General features: G+C 42.1%; 1 protein-coding gene across 1 annotated transcript in view; it reads left to right on the forward strand.

The window, feature by feature from the left end:
• The window catches only part of RELN (reelin), a gene marked incomplete at its 5' end in the record, with an annotated part of 668,605 nt that overhangs the window by 633,640 nt on the left and 18,881 nt on the right, over window positions 1–16,084 (forward strand). Inside the window, 6 exons of the mRNA XM_019509331.1 lie at window positions 4,148–4,221; window positions 5,274–5,435; window positions 6,676–6,833; window positions 7,861–8,080; window positions 9,165–9,362; window positions 9,783–9,881. Coding sequence (XP_019364876.1) covers window positions 4,148–4,221; window positions 5,274–5,435; window positions 6,676–6,833; window positions 7,861–8,080; window positions 9,165–9,362; window positions 9,783–9,881 — 911 coding nt within the window. The remainder of the gene's footprint in view (window positions 1–4,147; window positions 4,222–5,273; window positions 5,436–6,675; window positions 6,834–7,860; window positions 8,081–9,164; window positions 9,363–9,782; window positions 9,882–16,084) is intronic.

Raw genomic sequence — 16,084 nt, forward strand, 5'->3', positions numbered from 1 at the left:
CCATAGTGTAAAGGTAGATTTTCAGGAATTGGGTCAATTCTAGTTTGCCATAAAATCAATACTAGTGTCCTTGGTTCTCAGTGTCCATCCTTCCTTCAGACCTAATGAAGAATGCTTTGCATTTGAAAGCTTGTGTAAGTCTATCCCAACCAAGCAGTTGGTCCAGGAAAAGACATCACACACAAAAATCCTTGTGTCTCCTGTAATTCCTTGACCATCATGAACTTCAGCACTCCAACACTACTAACACATGCAGAGAATATGAAAATATGTAAAATAAAGAGCCCTTTTATGTACTTGGTGATGTGTCACAACAGAATGGCCCATTTAATCAGCAAAGTGCCCCTTGATATTACTCTTTATTTTAAGATGGGCTTTTCAACCAGGTCAGCAGACTTTTCATCATTACAAAATAGCTATTAATTATTATTAGTGCTAGTCATTATTTATATTACAGGCCTAGATCATACATTATTTATATTACAGTAATGTCCCAGATCTTCTAGACCAGGGGTTGGCCACCTACATCCCACAGAGTCATTGGAGCTGGTTTGCAGAGCCATGGCCTTGGGTGGCATTTGGTGGCTGGGGCTTTGAACACACCACAGCCAGGTGCGAGGGGGCTTCACCGATGCTACCACCTGGCAGTGAGGAGATACAGCACCAGCAGTGGCCAGGTCCTAGCACTGGCCTGCCTCAGACCTGAGCTGGGTCATTCCAGCCTACCACAAAAAAATGTCACTGAAACCTGTTTTAGACATTTTGCAAACAAATATGAGGAACATTCTGAAAAAGACAAGATATAACCTTTGAGAAAAGTAATCAGGGTGATGCTACATCTCTTCCTAATTAGATTTGGTTCTTGGTCTCTCACTATTGTTTTAACTTAAGGACTTTAAATTCCTCTTCCTCCAAAAAATTAACTCCTTCATCTTCCCTAGAAGCCAATGCCAATTTTAGCCCATTTCCTCACAGTCTTCGACTACCCACATCCCTGACCTTTGAAATTACACCAGGGATTAATTTGATTTTCTGTTACTGTTGTGTGCAAGTGGGGGGAATAGAAAGTTGTGAATACTAGCTCCCTAAGTGGTTAACATACCATATTTACCTGAATCCAGGACAACTTTGAATTTAAAATGATCCACTAATAATTAGATTCTATGCATGGAAAATTTATTACTGCAGGACAAGCCATTGTAGGGGGACAAGTGACAGGAAAGGTGATAGGGTATCAGGCAGTGGGGGAGTCAAGTGGCCTCAGCCCTGCCCCTTTTCCCCCTGTACCTTGCCCCCTACCATTTGCCCCCTTGTTGCCTACACCCCCAGTGCCTGTGCACCCTGCACCTTCCTCCACAGTGGCTGCCCATCTGCCACTTGTTCCCCCATGACTGTGCCACTGACGCTGCCCCCTCCCCAATTCCTGCAGCCCCTGAAACTTCCCCCCCACTGCATTCCTGCACCCCTGGCACTCTACCCTCCCCCAATTAATTACCTCCTCCCACCTATCCCTCCCTGCTGCTGCCTGCCTCCCTTGTAGCCTCTACCCCCTGTTGCTGCCTCTGTCCCACCCTACATGGCCCCCCTGCTGCCCCACTCCCTGACACCTGCCTCCCTCCCACATTCCAGCTCTGGCTCTGTTCCAGTTTGGGGCATGGAGTACGTGATTGCTCCAGTCCCGCAACCCCGCCACAGTCACAGAGTGCTTGCGGTGCCAGTGGTTGTGGTAGCTTTGGCCCTCACTCTGGCTATGGAACAGGGGCCAGAGCTGCTGCTGCCACAGTAGTTTGTTAGCTATTCAGTACCGTGTAAAGTTTACTACATTTTGACGTTATAGTGTCAAGACAAGTCAATTGTTTAATTTCTCAGGTACAGTTTCATTCTGTTTAAAAAAAAAACTTTTAAAAAGAATGAACCTTGATGTATATGAATTAAACACCAAATTTTCATTATTAAAATCTTTGCCTGTGCGATAAATTGTTAACCAAAGTTGGGCTCTTAAATACATATTTAGGCACTTAAGTGGTCTGGTTTTCAGAAGTGCTGAGTGTCCAGGCTGGGCAGCAGGGTGGCTAGAAGCCCGGATTCTTCAAAATGTTTATCTTCTTAGATTGTTTATGTGGTTACATATTGATTTAGAGACTTAATATTAGGCATCTATTTTTTAAAATACTTGCCCTTAATTCCCAAACTTATGCTCTATTGTTGGCATTTCATCATCTCTCAGTATACTTTGGTATACAAATGACAAAAATTAATCCTATCTTACATAATACAAACATACCAGAATCCATGAGTGATTAATATTTTCAGTTATAGGTATTGATGCACAAAGGTAGAGATACTTGAGATGGTGAATACTTTGGTTTCTATTGGTGGGCAAGATTATTTGGGTAGATGTGATATCTTTTATTAAATCAACTGAGTAGTTGGAAAAAAGTTCTTTGCAAGCTTTGGGGCACAAATACCCTTCTTCAGGCATTTGGGAGATTCTGCTGTTCTTAAATCTCCAAGGTAGGAAAGAAGCTACCTGTGTGACAGGAGGTTAGTGAAAATGTAGATAGGTGGAAGTTTGAAAAACAATGGGTAGAGAAGGGAAGAGAGGGGGAGAGAAAGAGGGTAATAATGGGTGAAGGAATACAGAAGGTAAGCATGGGAGACTGTTGTAGTATTGACTTCTCCAAGGCAGAAAAAGGGCAGTCTGTCAGTCTGTGAAAAAGTAAATAGGTGGAAGTTAGGATGACCTTGGGTAGAGAAGGAAGGGGGTGGCAGGGCGGGATTGTGTAAGTGGTAATTTCAGGCAGGTACCTGGTGAATCAGATGTCAGGCATGTTGTAATGTGCCATAAATCCACTGTCTATATTAAGACCATAATTTTTTGTATCCAGTAGATTTATGAAGTTAAGTTTCTAGGCTTATCTACAAATGGTGTGTTGTAAATTCTCTTTGAAGATTAGAACTGAGAGATCAGAGAGAGAGTAATTGTCTTGCAAGAAGTGTGCACCCACAGGCAACTGGATATTTTTGTCTTTCTTGGGTTTTTTGGTGTATGTTCATTCTGGTACACAGTTGTTGTTTGGTTTCTCCTACATATTTTTCATCAGGGCATTTAGTGCACTGAATGAGATATATTACATTTCTGGAAGTGCAGGTGTAAGTTCCAGGAATGGTGATGGTTTTGTTGTGGGGTGTAGTTATTGTGGGAGGGGTGGATGTGTTGGCAGGTTTTGCATTTCTTGGCCTGGCAAGATCTGGATCCATTTGGTGTGGTTTAGGTCATAGGAAGTTTGCTTCTGGTAGTGAGGTTAGCGAGGTTTGGTGCTTGTCTAAAGGCAAGAATTGGTGCTTCTGGAAAGATCTCTTTAAGAATTGGGTCGTCTTCTAGTATGGGTTGCAACTGTGTGAGGATTTTCCATGTAGGTTCCAGAGAAGGATGCTATGTCATAACTAATGGTGTGCAGTTAGTGGGGATTTTTTTTGTATTGCAGCAAATTTCAATGTAGTATCTGGGTGACTCATTTAGAAGTACGATCTCTCTTTTTGGAGTAGTGTCCTTGCTGGGTGAAAGCCCTTTTGAGATTTGTGAGGTGGCAATCATGAGTATTCTCCTTGGTACAAATTTGGTGGTATTGGAGAGCTTGGCAGTAAATTACAGCTTTTTTGGTGGGTTTAGGGTGATCGCTGGTTATGTGTAGATATGTATGTTGGTCCATGGGTTTCTTGTATATGGTGGTTTGTATTTTACCATTTTGGATATTGATCGTGGTGTCCAAAAAGGAAATGTTGGTGTTTGAGTATTCAAGAGAGTCTGATGGAGGGGTGATAGCTGTTGAATTTTTGATGGAAATCAATCAGAGACTGCAGGGTTTTGCTCCAAATTGTGAAGATGTTATCTATATATCTCAGGTATAGCATGGGTTTGATGGTGCAGTTCTTGATGAATTCTTTTTCCAGGTGAGCCATAAAAAGTTTGGCATATTGTGGGGTCATTTTTTTTTCTATTCTGCATTTGTTGGATTTAAGTTGACCGTCTCTTTTTTAAACCTTTAGGAAGAAAAGGTGATTAGGACTTCATTATGTATGACATTAATATCCTTTTGATCTCTTCAGCCTAGCAAGATATGACAAATTTTTGTTTGTGTTTCAGATTGTGGTTGGCTGTGAGGCAACTTCTTGTGGGGACCTCCACTCTGTCATGCTGGAGTACACCAAGGATGCCAGGTAAACAAGAAAATTATATATGGTCCCAGTTGCAAATATCATATTACAAAGCTCAAGGGCTTTTGCTTATGAAAGCAGTTGCTTTGAGTCATACAGTGACCATTTTCAAATCAGAGGTGCACCACTCCTATTGCAAACATAGCAACTTACATACATCCTGTAAACATTCTTGGTAAGTCACCCAGGCCATTGACAGACCAATGACATTGTGCTTGAAGTTACAGTTAATAACTGTCTCTGTTAAACAGAGAGAACTCCTGTTCTGCTGTGATAAAGAACTATAATTGTTGAGCTAAGGTTAAAATAAAAACCATGTGATGCTAATTTGCACTTGAATTGGTGACCCATTAATTATATTGTTTCCTGTAGTAGAGTATAATGTTAGAGAGATTATTTCATAAAAAATAAAGATGTTCTTTTGGTGCTTATATGCTTTTCTGTGTCAGTATATACCAGTGAGTCTTAACCAGGGTGCCATACAACGTTAGCGCTGTTAGATGCATAAGTCTGATTACACCCAGAGATTTCATATAGGAATCCATAGTAATAACAGCATTCAAAAGATTTGCTGTATTATTTTTTCCAAAATCAAAAAATGAGAGAAAACTAACTGGAGTTTTTTGAGGGGTGCCTTGAGTCTAACATGGTTGAGAACCACTGATACAGACCTTGTGTGGAAAACTGATATAAAAGGACTTTTCTCTGACCTAGAAAGAGAAGGGATCAGAATTCTTAGGGATCAGAATTCTTAGTCACAAGCTGTAGTATCAGCTCACAGGGCTCCTCCTCTGCTTTCCACAACCTATTACCAGTACACGTGATTCTGAGCATTTCCACTAGAAGGGGCTTCTTCCTTGGCTTACCAAGGTTGCAGAATTTCACACTTTGTCTGTTTTGTCTGTTTGTGACAATGGTACACGGAAAATATTGCTGAAGATCACTTGATTATTTTTCTAAAAGAAGCCATTGTCATGACCTGTAACAGATAACTTACTTCCCTTTTATTATTCTTTTCAGTTGTTCTAACAACATATTTTCTTCATTTCCTACAGGACAGATTCATGGCAACTTGTCCAGACACAGTGCCTTCCTTCCTCAACTAATAGCATTGGCTGCTCCCCATTTCAGTTCCATGAAGCTACCATCTATAATTCTGTCAACAGCTCTACATGGAAAAGAATAACTATCCCACTGCCTGATCATGTCTCATCCAGGTAGGTTACCAAAAGGTCACCTCCCTGTGGAATTATTAGCTGTCATCTATATCGCTGGAACTGTTTGTCCAGAACAACTGGTGAATTTAACGTGATTCTTTTTTCAGGATTTGGATATGATACATAATGAAAGTCTTTGGAAATGTTTTCCTTTAACAAAACTGGCAATTGCCAGATATTAGATGGCCATTACTTTTAATCTAAAGATTTCGACTGAGCCACAGCCATAAGAACTACCAAAACTTCAACTACCGATTACAATGAGTAGTCTCATGGAAGTCAATGAGGAAGGCCAGCTGTGGACATTTAGACACATGGTCTGGGAGTGGGGGGTGGCAGTTTAATTAAAGTGGCTACAAGAGCTGCTCTAATTAAAGCACCCGGAGCATTTCTTGTACCAGCATCTCCACACTGAAAAATGGCTACAGGGGCGCTTTAACTAAAGTTCATTCAACAAGCTTTAATTAAAGTGCCCCTGCCACTATTTTTTCAGCATGGGGATGCTGATACATGAGACGCTGGAGTCGGCTGGAGTGCAGTAATTAATTACCATGCTCCAGCAGACTTGATTAATCAAGCTTGCTCTGATGCGCTGTAATTACAGTAAGTCAGAGCAGCCTTGCTGCTCATGTATAGGCACTCTGTGTTAAGAAGCACTATAATCAATAGTAGTACTTACAGGATTGGGATTTTAAATTGTCAACCAATGTAAATCTATAGACTTTAGGACAATATTTTCAAAAAACAAAGGTCAAAGTTATGTTTCTCAATTCAAATCCTGGAAATTGCCTGATTTTTTATGAGCACTAAGCACTGAATAACTCCAGTTTATATCAGTAGTTGTTGGCTGCCTAGAAATTTTGAAAATCACAACTATTAGACCAGGGACCAGGAACCTACAGCCTATAGGCTGGATCTAGACCACAAAGAGGTTTTATCCAGCCTGGCAAGCATGCCAAAATGTAAATGTTATACATCCCTTTGTAAGTTTTATGTGAGAATGCACTATCCACTGGCAGACTATCTAATATCTGCTGCCTCTGCCCTTAGGACCAGACTGTTACTTCAGCCTACTGTTAGTGTAAGTTTTGAAAATTTAAGTCAGACTCTATTATTTAATGCTATTGTTTTAATCAGAGTGGAACTATTTGCTGCAACTATTTCTATCTCTGGTTGACTATTTTTGTATATAAATGTTTTATGGCTGCATATATCATATCTTGTTTCTTGGTATTTGTAGTGCAACTCAGTTCAGGTGGATTCAAAAAGGAGAAGAAACAGAGAAACAAAGCTGGGCCATAGATCATGTGTATATTGGAGAAGCCTGCCCAAAACTCTGTAGTGGTCATGGATATTGCACTACTGGAGCCATTTGCATTTGTGATGAAGGATACCAAGGTTTTTTCTCTTGAATTCCTTTTGTTTATATCTCTCTGACATGCAGATATAGATCAAAACAAAGAAAATAAAGACTTATTCAAATATACTGACTGACTCAGCAAAGGATTGCTTGAGTAACCCATAACAAGATAGTGTTGGAGTGATGTTATAGCCATGCGGGCCCAGTGAGGATTTTTGAGAGTGAAATACAGTTGATCCAATAAAAGATATCACGCCCAAAAATCCTTGTAAAATTATACCTTCATAAGTAGAATTGTCACAAGTGTCAGGTAGCCCCACCTTCTATTATCTCCATATTGAATTACTGTACTCTGCTTTATTAGATTACTGTGCTGTGCATTAAAGGCTATCAGACCTCATCTAATGCACAATGTGGATGCCTTATTACTCAGGGATAGATATTTCTCACACAGACCATGCCATACCTATATTCATTTCACAGAGCACATTGGCTTTCAGTTTGTTTCCTGGTGGAGTCCAAGTTGTGGATTATGACCAATAAGAGCTGAGTCCTGCAAGATATAAAACTCTGGCTCTGCTCCAAAAGTCAGTCAGTCTTGTGCTTATACATACATGAGTAGTCCAATTAAACCATTTAAGTGCTTAGTTGGAATGGGGCCAGAGTACTCAACATCTTGAAGGACTGAGTCTTGTAGCTTTAAATGATTTTGATCCCAGCTATCTTAGAGACGTCGCTTCAAGTAGTTATTTCAGACTGCTCTCACCAGTCTGGTGTAAAACGAGAAATTCTCTAAAAGCCAATGGAGCTACACTGTGTAAATGAGTAAAGACCCACACCCTTTGTTTTTTAAATGTGAAAGCTTAGCTTCTTGTGCCAGTCATGCAGAAATTTGAATATCATCTGCAGTTCTGCAGCAGTGTATTCTGCCCACAGTTCCATTTTACATTGGGTCCTGCCTCTGGCAGTAATTACAATGAATTGAATATGAAACTGAAAACAGTAAATTTTTTTGTCAGTACTTTGATACTTATCTGTATTATAATGTCACCCTGTCATTTTCAGGTGACGACTGCTCTGTTTTTAGCCATGATCTTCCCAGTTACATTAAAGATAACTTTGAATCTGCAAGAGTCACTGAAATAAACTGGGAAACCATTCAGGGTGGAGTTATAGGGAATGGGTGCGGACAGTTGGCACCATATGCCCATGGAGATTCACTGTATTTTAACGGATGTCAAATAAGGCAAGCTATAACTAAGCCTTTGGATCTCACACGAGCAAGGTAATAACACTTTCCTATGAATACAAGATACTACCTTAACAGCTTGTGAGAAGACTAACCTTTTATAAAAATGAAATGGCATGTGTGTGAAATGAATGGTTCGAATAAACAGGGATGGCTCAGCCTTACAGACAGGCATGTCTGGCTGGCTAGAAGAATTTTTAAGATTGGCAAAATGTTTTAACAACTTGCAGCCTGGAGTTTATGAACAAGTAGGAGTTGCCTGTTGGCAGAAAAGGTCTGATCTTTTTAGTACGCCTACCCTAGCATGGTATGTGCAGGTATCTTAAGGCAAGGCCATCACCAGAGGCCAGATAACAGACTGATCAGACCAGTGGTCTGAACTGGTAAGGCAAATCCTAGGCTACCATGTCACATTCAAAGTGAGAGGCAGTGAGGATGTTAACATTAAATACAGACCCACTTGCAAGATTAGTTGTCAGCTAAAGTTACAGTCACCTGCCAAGAAACAAGCATAACTTTTTCATCTGTGAAGTTTTTCAGGCTATGTAGTACCACATGGACTCTCTGGTTCCTAAAAGAAAAATGTTTCCAGAACTCCGCATTTGTCTTTTAAGCCAATTGGCTAGACAAAATAAGAATTAGGATCTGTCAGCAAGTATACCAAGTATTTGTGCCTAGGGTTATACTCTTAATGTCTTATGTACACACCTAAATAAAGATTTAGGAGTCTAACTTCAGGTACTACTTTTGGTAAATTTTAGCCTTTATATTTTCCTTTTTTAGTTTTTTTTTCTATATGTGTTGCCATTTGACTTTTGAACATTGATACATAGCTTGGCTTTCAGCAAATGCATTGTAATCATGGATTGATTGCCACCAATAACACTGAGATGTACACAGACATTGCATTTGAGCAGTGTTAACAAAGGGTATTATTATGGAGAAAGTGTTGTGTTTTAGCGACATCAAAGTGGCTTATTTTGTTTACTACTAGTAATGTTTCTTAAAGTCATTCTGTACTTTTGAAAAAAATAACTACAGCAAAGTTGGAAATATAATCACATTGGCTTGAACATTTTCCATAAATTAAAAATGATATATTTTCTTCTGTGTTTTACAGCAAAATAATGTTTGTTTTGCAAATTGGGAGCATTTCACAAACAGATAGTTGCAATACCAACCTGAGTGATCCTAATACTGTAGACAAGGCAGTGTTACTCCAGTACAGTGTAAATAATGGAATAACATGGCAAGTAATTGCACAGCATCAGCCAAAGGACTTTATACAAGCCCAAAGAGTGTCTTATAATGTTCCGCTGTAAGTACCCAATCATATTCATTACTGCTGAATAAGTACTATAAATCCTCTGGAGAAAGGACTCTATTGATTTCTACACAGGAAAAGAAAGGAAACATGGGGATAGACAGGTTAAGAGAGTGGATGAGAAGTATGACATTTATAAGAGTGATCAAAAACAGAGTGAACAGACCTTCAGGATTATTTAGAGAAATGTAAAATCTTTCATTTAAAAATATTTTCCAAGAAGCATAAAAATCTTTTTCCTGAATCAATCTAAGTTCTTATTTGTCATTAAATCACTTATTGCTATTCCAAGTTGATATTTCAGAGCACATCTTGGTTTTACATCTAGTTCTTATTTTGAGAATAGGTAGATAGCCAAGAAAGGTTCCTTCTTAGCACAGAACTCTTACTGGTTTTTGCGTTTTGTAATGATAGGGAGGCACGAATGAAAGGAGTCTTATTGCGCTGGTGGCAGCCCCGTCACAATGGAACAGGTCATGATCAGTGGGCTTTGGACCACGTAGAAGTCGTCCTGTGAGTATCAGATTCACCTCATACCATCTTCATCTCAGAAAGTGTTGCAATTCCTTCAGCATGGCAAAATGTTAAACTCAGTAAGAACAGTTCTGATGTAGAGAAACTTCTGAAAAATCATTATTTTGCATATGTTTTTCATTGAATGCAAAGGTCAGCGTTTAAGACAACCATGATATAACTTAACACAACAGGGATGCATGTTGTGCATCATGGAGAAATGCAGGAGGGAAAGTGTGGGCTTTAATATCTTTAAATATTTGTGTGCTTGAATAAAGCAGTAAGGTCTTGAAAATATTTCATGCTGTGACATGGAAGGATGTGCATTCAGCAGCTATGCTGCCATATAAAGTTGATTTACATCTGTTCAAAGATATAGAATAGCTTGCTGTATTGTTCATCATACAGAATAATGTTGTTGAATTGGGCTCTGAAAAATTGCATTAGAAACTAACGCCTTATTCGTTTCCTTTTTTAGTAAGAAGGATACTGTTCAAAAACAGGGTTCTCTATCTCAGGTTCCTATGGTCTGAGCTGTAGACTTATTCCCTTTGTCAAGAGTTTACCCAGAAAAGTGTCTCCACCCTATTGATTCCCCCATTAATAAAATGGGTTTCACTCTCAGTTAACCCTTTTTTTTTTTACTGTATTACATGACACACAGATGACCTGCTTCTTCTCTAACAATTTAGTTCCAGTAGAACTGAAATGCTAGTGCCTTGATGGGCTGGAACTCTTCGCTGACAGTGGGTGGCAGAGAGAGGCGTATCTTCTCAATAGATAGGTTCAAACATTCATTATATCAAAAATCTAGAAAAACAGGAGCACAGACATTAAGCTTGGATAACCTCCTGATCGAATAATTATAATAATGAGGTTTCTATTTTTAAATCTGAACTAGAAGAGGTGCTGAAGTATTGTTTTTAACAATAGAAAATTGGATTATTTGATCTCTACTTAGCCTGTTCTCCTTTCCACTGAGAAGCACCAGCTTGCATGGCATTCATATCAACCCCAAACCAAAATTGGTCCCAACACAAAGTAACTGTACACGCTCTGCTGCTTTTACACTCCTTGCTGGGCTGTGCTTCCATAACATCAAGCTTAAGTTTGAAGGAACAGAGGGTTGGACATGATTCCTGACTCAGTTAATTGATGGTTATGTGTTATAGATCTCACAACAATTGAACAATTAAAACATCCAAGAGAAAAGCTAAATTCTCCATGTTTCAGCTCAGGTGGGAAATAGTACACATGGTTCTGCAATATTCCAACATCTTTCTACTTTAAGTTGTTTTTAAAAAATGTAACAAAAAGAGAGTTTTCAAAAAGTAAGAGCATAATGTATAGGACACCAGTTTGACCATGGAAATTTGAGAGCATTACTAAGTATAATGGGATAGATTTAGGAAAGGAGAGTGTCAGCTGAATGCCAGGAAAACCTTTGTGGCAATAAGATCTCTCAGGGTGTAGGACACCTATCCAAGCCTAGTATTGGAAGCAGTCATTTGAGATATTTTAAAAGTAAACTGAAGAAAGCACTAGAAGTAGGAAACAGCTTTGCTCAGAAGAGAAACTAAGTATGCAGATTATGCTCCCACACTGTTACTCCTGTTGAGAAACCTTGAAGGCTTTTCCTGAATTCTGAGCAGAGCCAGGGTAGAGCAGGATAAATGTGCACTTCCCCTGCTTTGGAAATGAGTTTTCAGGTGAACACTGTGTCATGCCTGGCAGAAAATAGCTCATTTACAAACTGCTTGCTTCCTTATTGGACCCTGTTCATGAAGAGCTATAGCAGAATGTTAGTAAAAGGCTAGATTTGAAACATAAAACCTGCTAAACATGATAGGACACATTCCTGTTAGGAATTTAAAAATTGTACATAATGGCACATATGGCATGTGCTAATTAGTAATTAATTCATTCTGACCTCCTCTAGCTGCACTAGTTGAAACTTGTTAATCAGAATAGTTTCTATGTTGCATAGAGATTCCTTTCAAATTACATTCATTGTTATTTCAAATTCTGAAAGTTCAAAGCTAACTCATGCTGAAGCACTGTCAAATTGTCTTGCCCACTGAGTATTGGTTACAGGCATAGGTATGGCCAAGAGACCTGAGTTCTCTTCCTGCCTCTGCTGATGCCTCAACTGTGTCATCTTGGGCTAGTAACTTCACTTCTCTGCACTTCATTTTCCAGTAAAACAGGCACAATAATGCTCAACCCACTTTGTAAAGTGCTGCAAAATGTATGAAAGAAAAGCTCCAGATAAAGTGCAGAATATTACCATTATTCCTATACTGGATAGTCTCACATGCCTCTGTGCTAGAGTGTAAAACACCACCATTAAACTTATGGATAGGATTTATCTTTGAGTCTTAAAGTGTAGAAGAGTTGACATACTGAGTCAAATGCACAGCCGTAGAACGTAGCAATGCCAGTTGTCACAAAAGGAAACATTAGTTGAAATAATGTGTACCAAGGAGGTGGAAGGGCAAAGATGTAACCCCAAAATCCACCAGCAGGCAGAATGTTGTGCTAAATTTTATTTCAAAAAAGGGTTCATTAAATTATTTCCATTACGTGTAATTGTAATTCGCTGCCTTACATCTCTCTCTAGGCTGTGTGTCATGTGACAGCCTTGCCTTTCCACTTTCTCAGCTTTTCACTTACATGACCAGCTGTCACCACTCAGTTTGTTTCAAGTGCAGCCCATGCAAGGGGCTATAACACCTGAGATAGAGTCAGGTTTATATTATAAGGGAACCATAGGAACTAATGTGGAAGACTTGAAAAATTAAACTGAGTAAAGAAATGTAGAGATGTAGGGAACACTCTTGCTTTGCTGAGAGACATACCAGAGCAGTAGCTTGGAGAAGCAGCTGAAGCTATATATACTATCAAAGAGCCACAGGAAGTGGCTTAGTGGGGTCCTGGACTAATATAAGGATTCTTGGGTCAGAAACCCTGCCTGTTCAGGGAATGCAAAACCTTCCTTCACTCTAGACAATCTCAGGCAAGTCCAGGCGGGATCACCACCATGTTTTCCACCCCACACCAGTCACTTGCCATTGATTTTTCCCTGGTAAAGTTTTATCTAAGCCTTAAATCACCAGATACCTAATGAGTCACATTCAGAATGCCCCTGTATCCTAGACAGCCAGAAGTACCTCTGGTTTCAAGGCCTGGCTGAAATCCTTGTCTATCTGCTAACATTCGTGTGTTGTCCTGTTTTTGTAACCCTTCTACATGGATCACCTGAATGAAACACCAGCTAATTGAGTAGGTCAAGAAGGAGGGAAAGGAAAATTGCATTACTGAGCTCCGTAGGAGTGGACACACTGTGACAGGAGGCCATCTCCAGGTCCAGCCACAGTGTCAGCCCACCCACCTGTCTAGGGCTGTCTGCCTCAATTCACCCACCATGCCTTAATGTATCCAAATCAGATGGAAAAATGCTGCCCATTTAATGCCCTGATGCCAAGGGCATAATACACAGCTCTGACCTTCCCTTTACCGTGTCCCATGCCTCACAGATGGGATCCACAGTGACTTCCAACTCCACCGGCCCCACTGCTGAGCCATACTCAGCCTCTAGTCTAAACTTGGCCTCAGGTGTCCTTGGACACATCTTGGCCTGGCCTCTGGCCCAACTTGGCCTCAGGTGTCCTTAGATGTGCCTGGGCCACATGCCCCCTCTCTGGGGCCTCTACTTCCCACACATATTCTGGGCTCCCTGCCTCTCATTGGGCTCCTAGCCCCTCACACTCTGCCCCTGCACTGAGGTAACTACTCCATCGGTAGTTATGCCCCTTAGGCTTCAGGCATCTGTCAACATGCCTGGACCCCACGCTCCTTCAGGCCTCCCACTAGGCCTCGGGCCCTCCTGGCCCCTGTGCTGTCACCCAAGCCTGGTGCTTTTCTGTCAGGGTGTGCTCCCTTAACCCTTCCCCTCCACCGGGTCACCCACAAGGTAGTGGGGGCTGAGGCTTTCCAGCACCCCATATTCGCCTTTCACTAGGGAGGCACTGGTGTGCCATTTCAGGAGACTGCCGTGCCACAGGCAGCCCCACCACACCATCCAACCCCAGCAGGGTTTAGTTTTAGGTCATGCCCCAGGACCAAGTGCAAGCCTACCTGCCCTGGTTTTATTCCTCTTACTGGGCTCCTGGATGTTCTCCCTGGGCCACTCTCCTGGGCACTCTTTTGCAGCCTCCACCTCATAGTCTGCTTTTAGTCAGTGGCCCATCTCTCTCAGACCCCCTCATTGGATGCCTCCCATCCGGCAGCTGAGCTTCAGCCTCCTTCATACCAGGTTGTTCGCTGGCTGACCACCTGTCCTCTCTTGGAAGTGGTGCCTCCCCCCCATCAAGAGGACCTTCAGCCTCTTTTAGGCTCTGGCCCCACCTCTAAGTTATTTGAGGTACCAGCAGCTCTCTGCAGCCCTGGCCTGCCCTTCGCAGTGGGCTTACTTGCCCTTCAGCCTGTTGGCCCTGCCCCCCTTGCATTGACCAGTTAAGAGTCTGAGGATCAGTCTGACAGCAGCTGACCTTCACCCTCCGCAGGGGTCCCCTCAGGCCCCTCTATACACCAGTCCTCTCTCCCACTGGGCTTGCCTGGTGCCCCACCAAATTTATATCAAGCAGCCGTTCACTCCACTGGGCTCATCTGAGCCCCTGCCCTCAATCACCCCCAGTTCTAATCAGGGGCTTACCTAGCCCCTCCATAGGCTCACAAACTATAAGCCCCTTTCCTAGGCTGGCCTGGTGTTTCCCTAGGCCCTTGTGTGCACAGCCACTCTTATTTCACTGTCCTGGCTCCTTGCTCAGGTCCCTGTGCACACTGCCTCTCTCTAAGCTGGCCTCTCTACAGCTCCAGGTCCACAGCCACTTCCCCAGGGCTTGGGACCTCCACTGGGTCCCTAGGAACCTCCTTCTTCCCCTCAGTTCCTATCCTTAACCTCCAGGATGTTCCTGGAAGCAGCAGATCTCAAGCTGGGCAGTGTTACCTCAGCAGCATCCCTGTAGTAACTGCCAGCTCTGCTCCTTAGGGCCTGCTTTTATATTGAGGCTGCTCAGCCCTGCAGCCTCTTGGCTGTTACGTGACCACCTGACTGGCTCTGCAGTCATCTGCAGGCTGCCTCACAGTCTCCTTATGCCCTTACGGTGGCAAGCACCCAAAGGTGCTCCACCACACACACCTTTTTCTCATGCTCTATAAGTTCCATCTCTCTGACCCCACCAAAATCATCCTCAACTGCCCTCTTCCAGGCCCCTAGTCAGAATGTCTTTTCATTCTTAAAACATGGACAGCCTATCCATATTGTAAATGCATCCTTTAGAGGCTCTTGCATACAACCCCCACTTATGAAAGAAGGTGGTATGTGTACCATCCACACCATCTCGTTTTAGACCCCGTTTTAGAAAATATTTTCTGTAAATACCATAGATATGTATGATAAATTCAAGATTCATACTCATTTTATTCTGACAGGGGATTAAGCGTGCAAAACTCCTTACCTCCCAGTCCAACCCCTTTGTGCTACCATGGTATCAACTGGCCAGAAATTTGACCTGAGTTTTCAAGTGAGGAAAGAGGCACAACAGGGCAGTGGCAGGTCCTAGCTGCCAGCAGCACAACCAGCAGTGGCAGCTGTTACTTTTGGCTTTCCTCCCCACAAATCTGTGCCCAGGGCTGCTGCTCCAGTTAACTCCACCCGCTTAGTTATGGAACTGGATGAGGATTCCCCAGACATAGTGAACTCCCTGGTTGGGGAGGAGCAGCTGTCCTGGTTACATGCACCATAATGCCTTCTAGCATAGGAGGCATTTTGGGGGACTGAGAATCACACCCTAGGTGTCTTAATCCCTGGGAAACGTAGGCTTACAGAATGGCCCCAGGAGGACATAGGTGGGCTATCTACACATGCAACTAATGCAACACAATAACACATAAACACAATAAACACACATTGTGCTGGAGTTTAATTCTCCCAGGCACCACGTTTATATGTATGTATTTGCATGTTGAGCTGGGTCAGAGCAGCCTCAGCTGGCAGGGGGCCCCAGGAGCCACCTGCCAGCCCAGGGCTACTCCAGCCTGGCTCAGCATGCCTGAGCCAGCCCTGTCAGCATCCATGTGAGTTGCTGTGCACTAAAGAATGATGCCATAGGATAGTACTTGTGTTTACAAGTACTAACCTA

This window comes from Gavialis gangeticus, unplaced genomic scaffold (assembly GCF_001723915.1).
Source record: "Gavialis gangeticus isolate Ggan-Ray unplaced genomic scaffold, GavGan_comp1, whole genome shotgun sequence".
NCBI lineage: Eukaryota > Metazoa > Chordata > Crocodylia > Gavialidae > Gavialis > Gavialis gangeticus.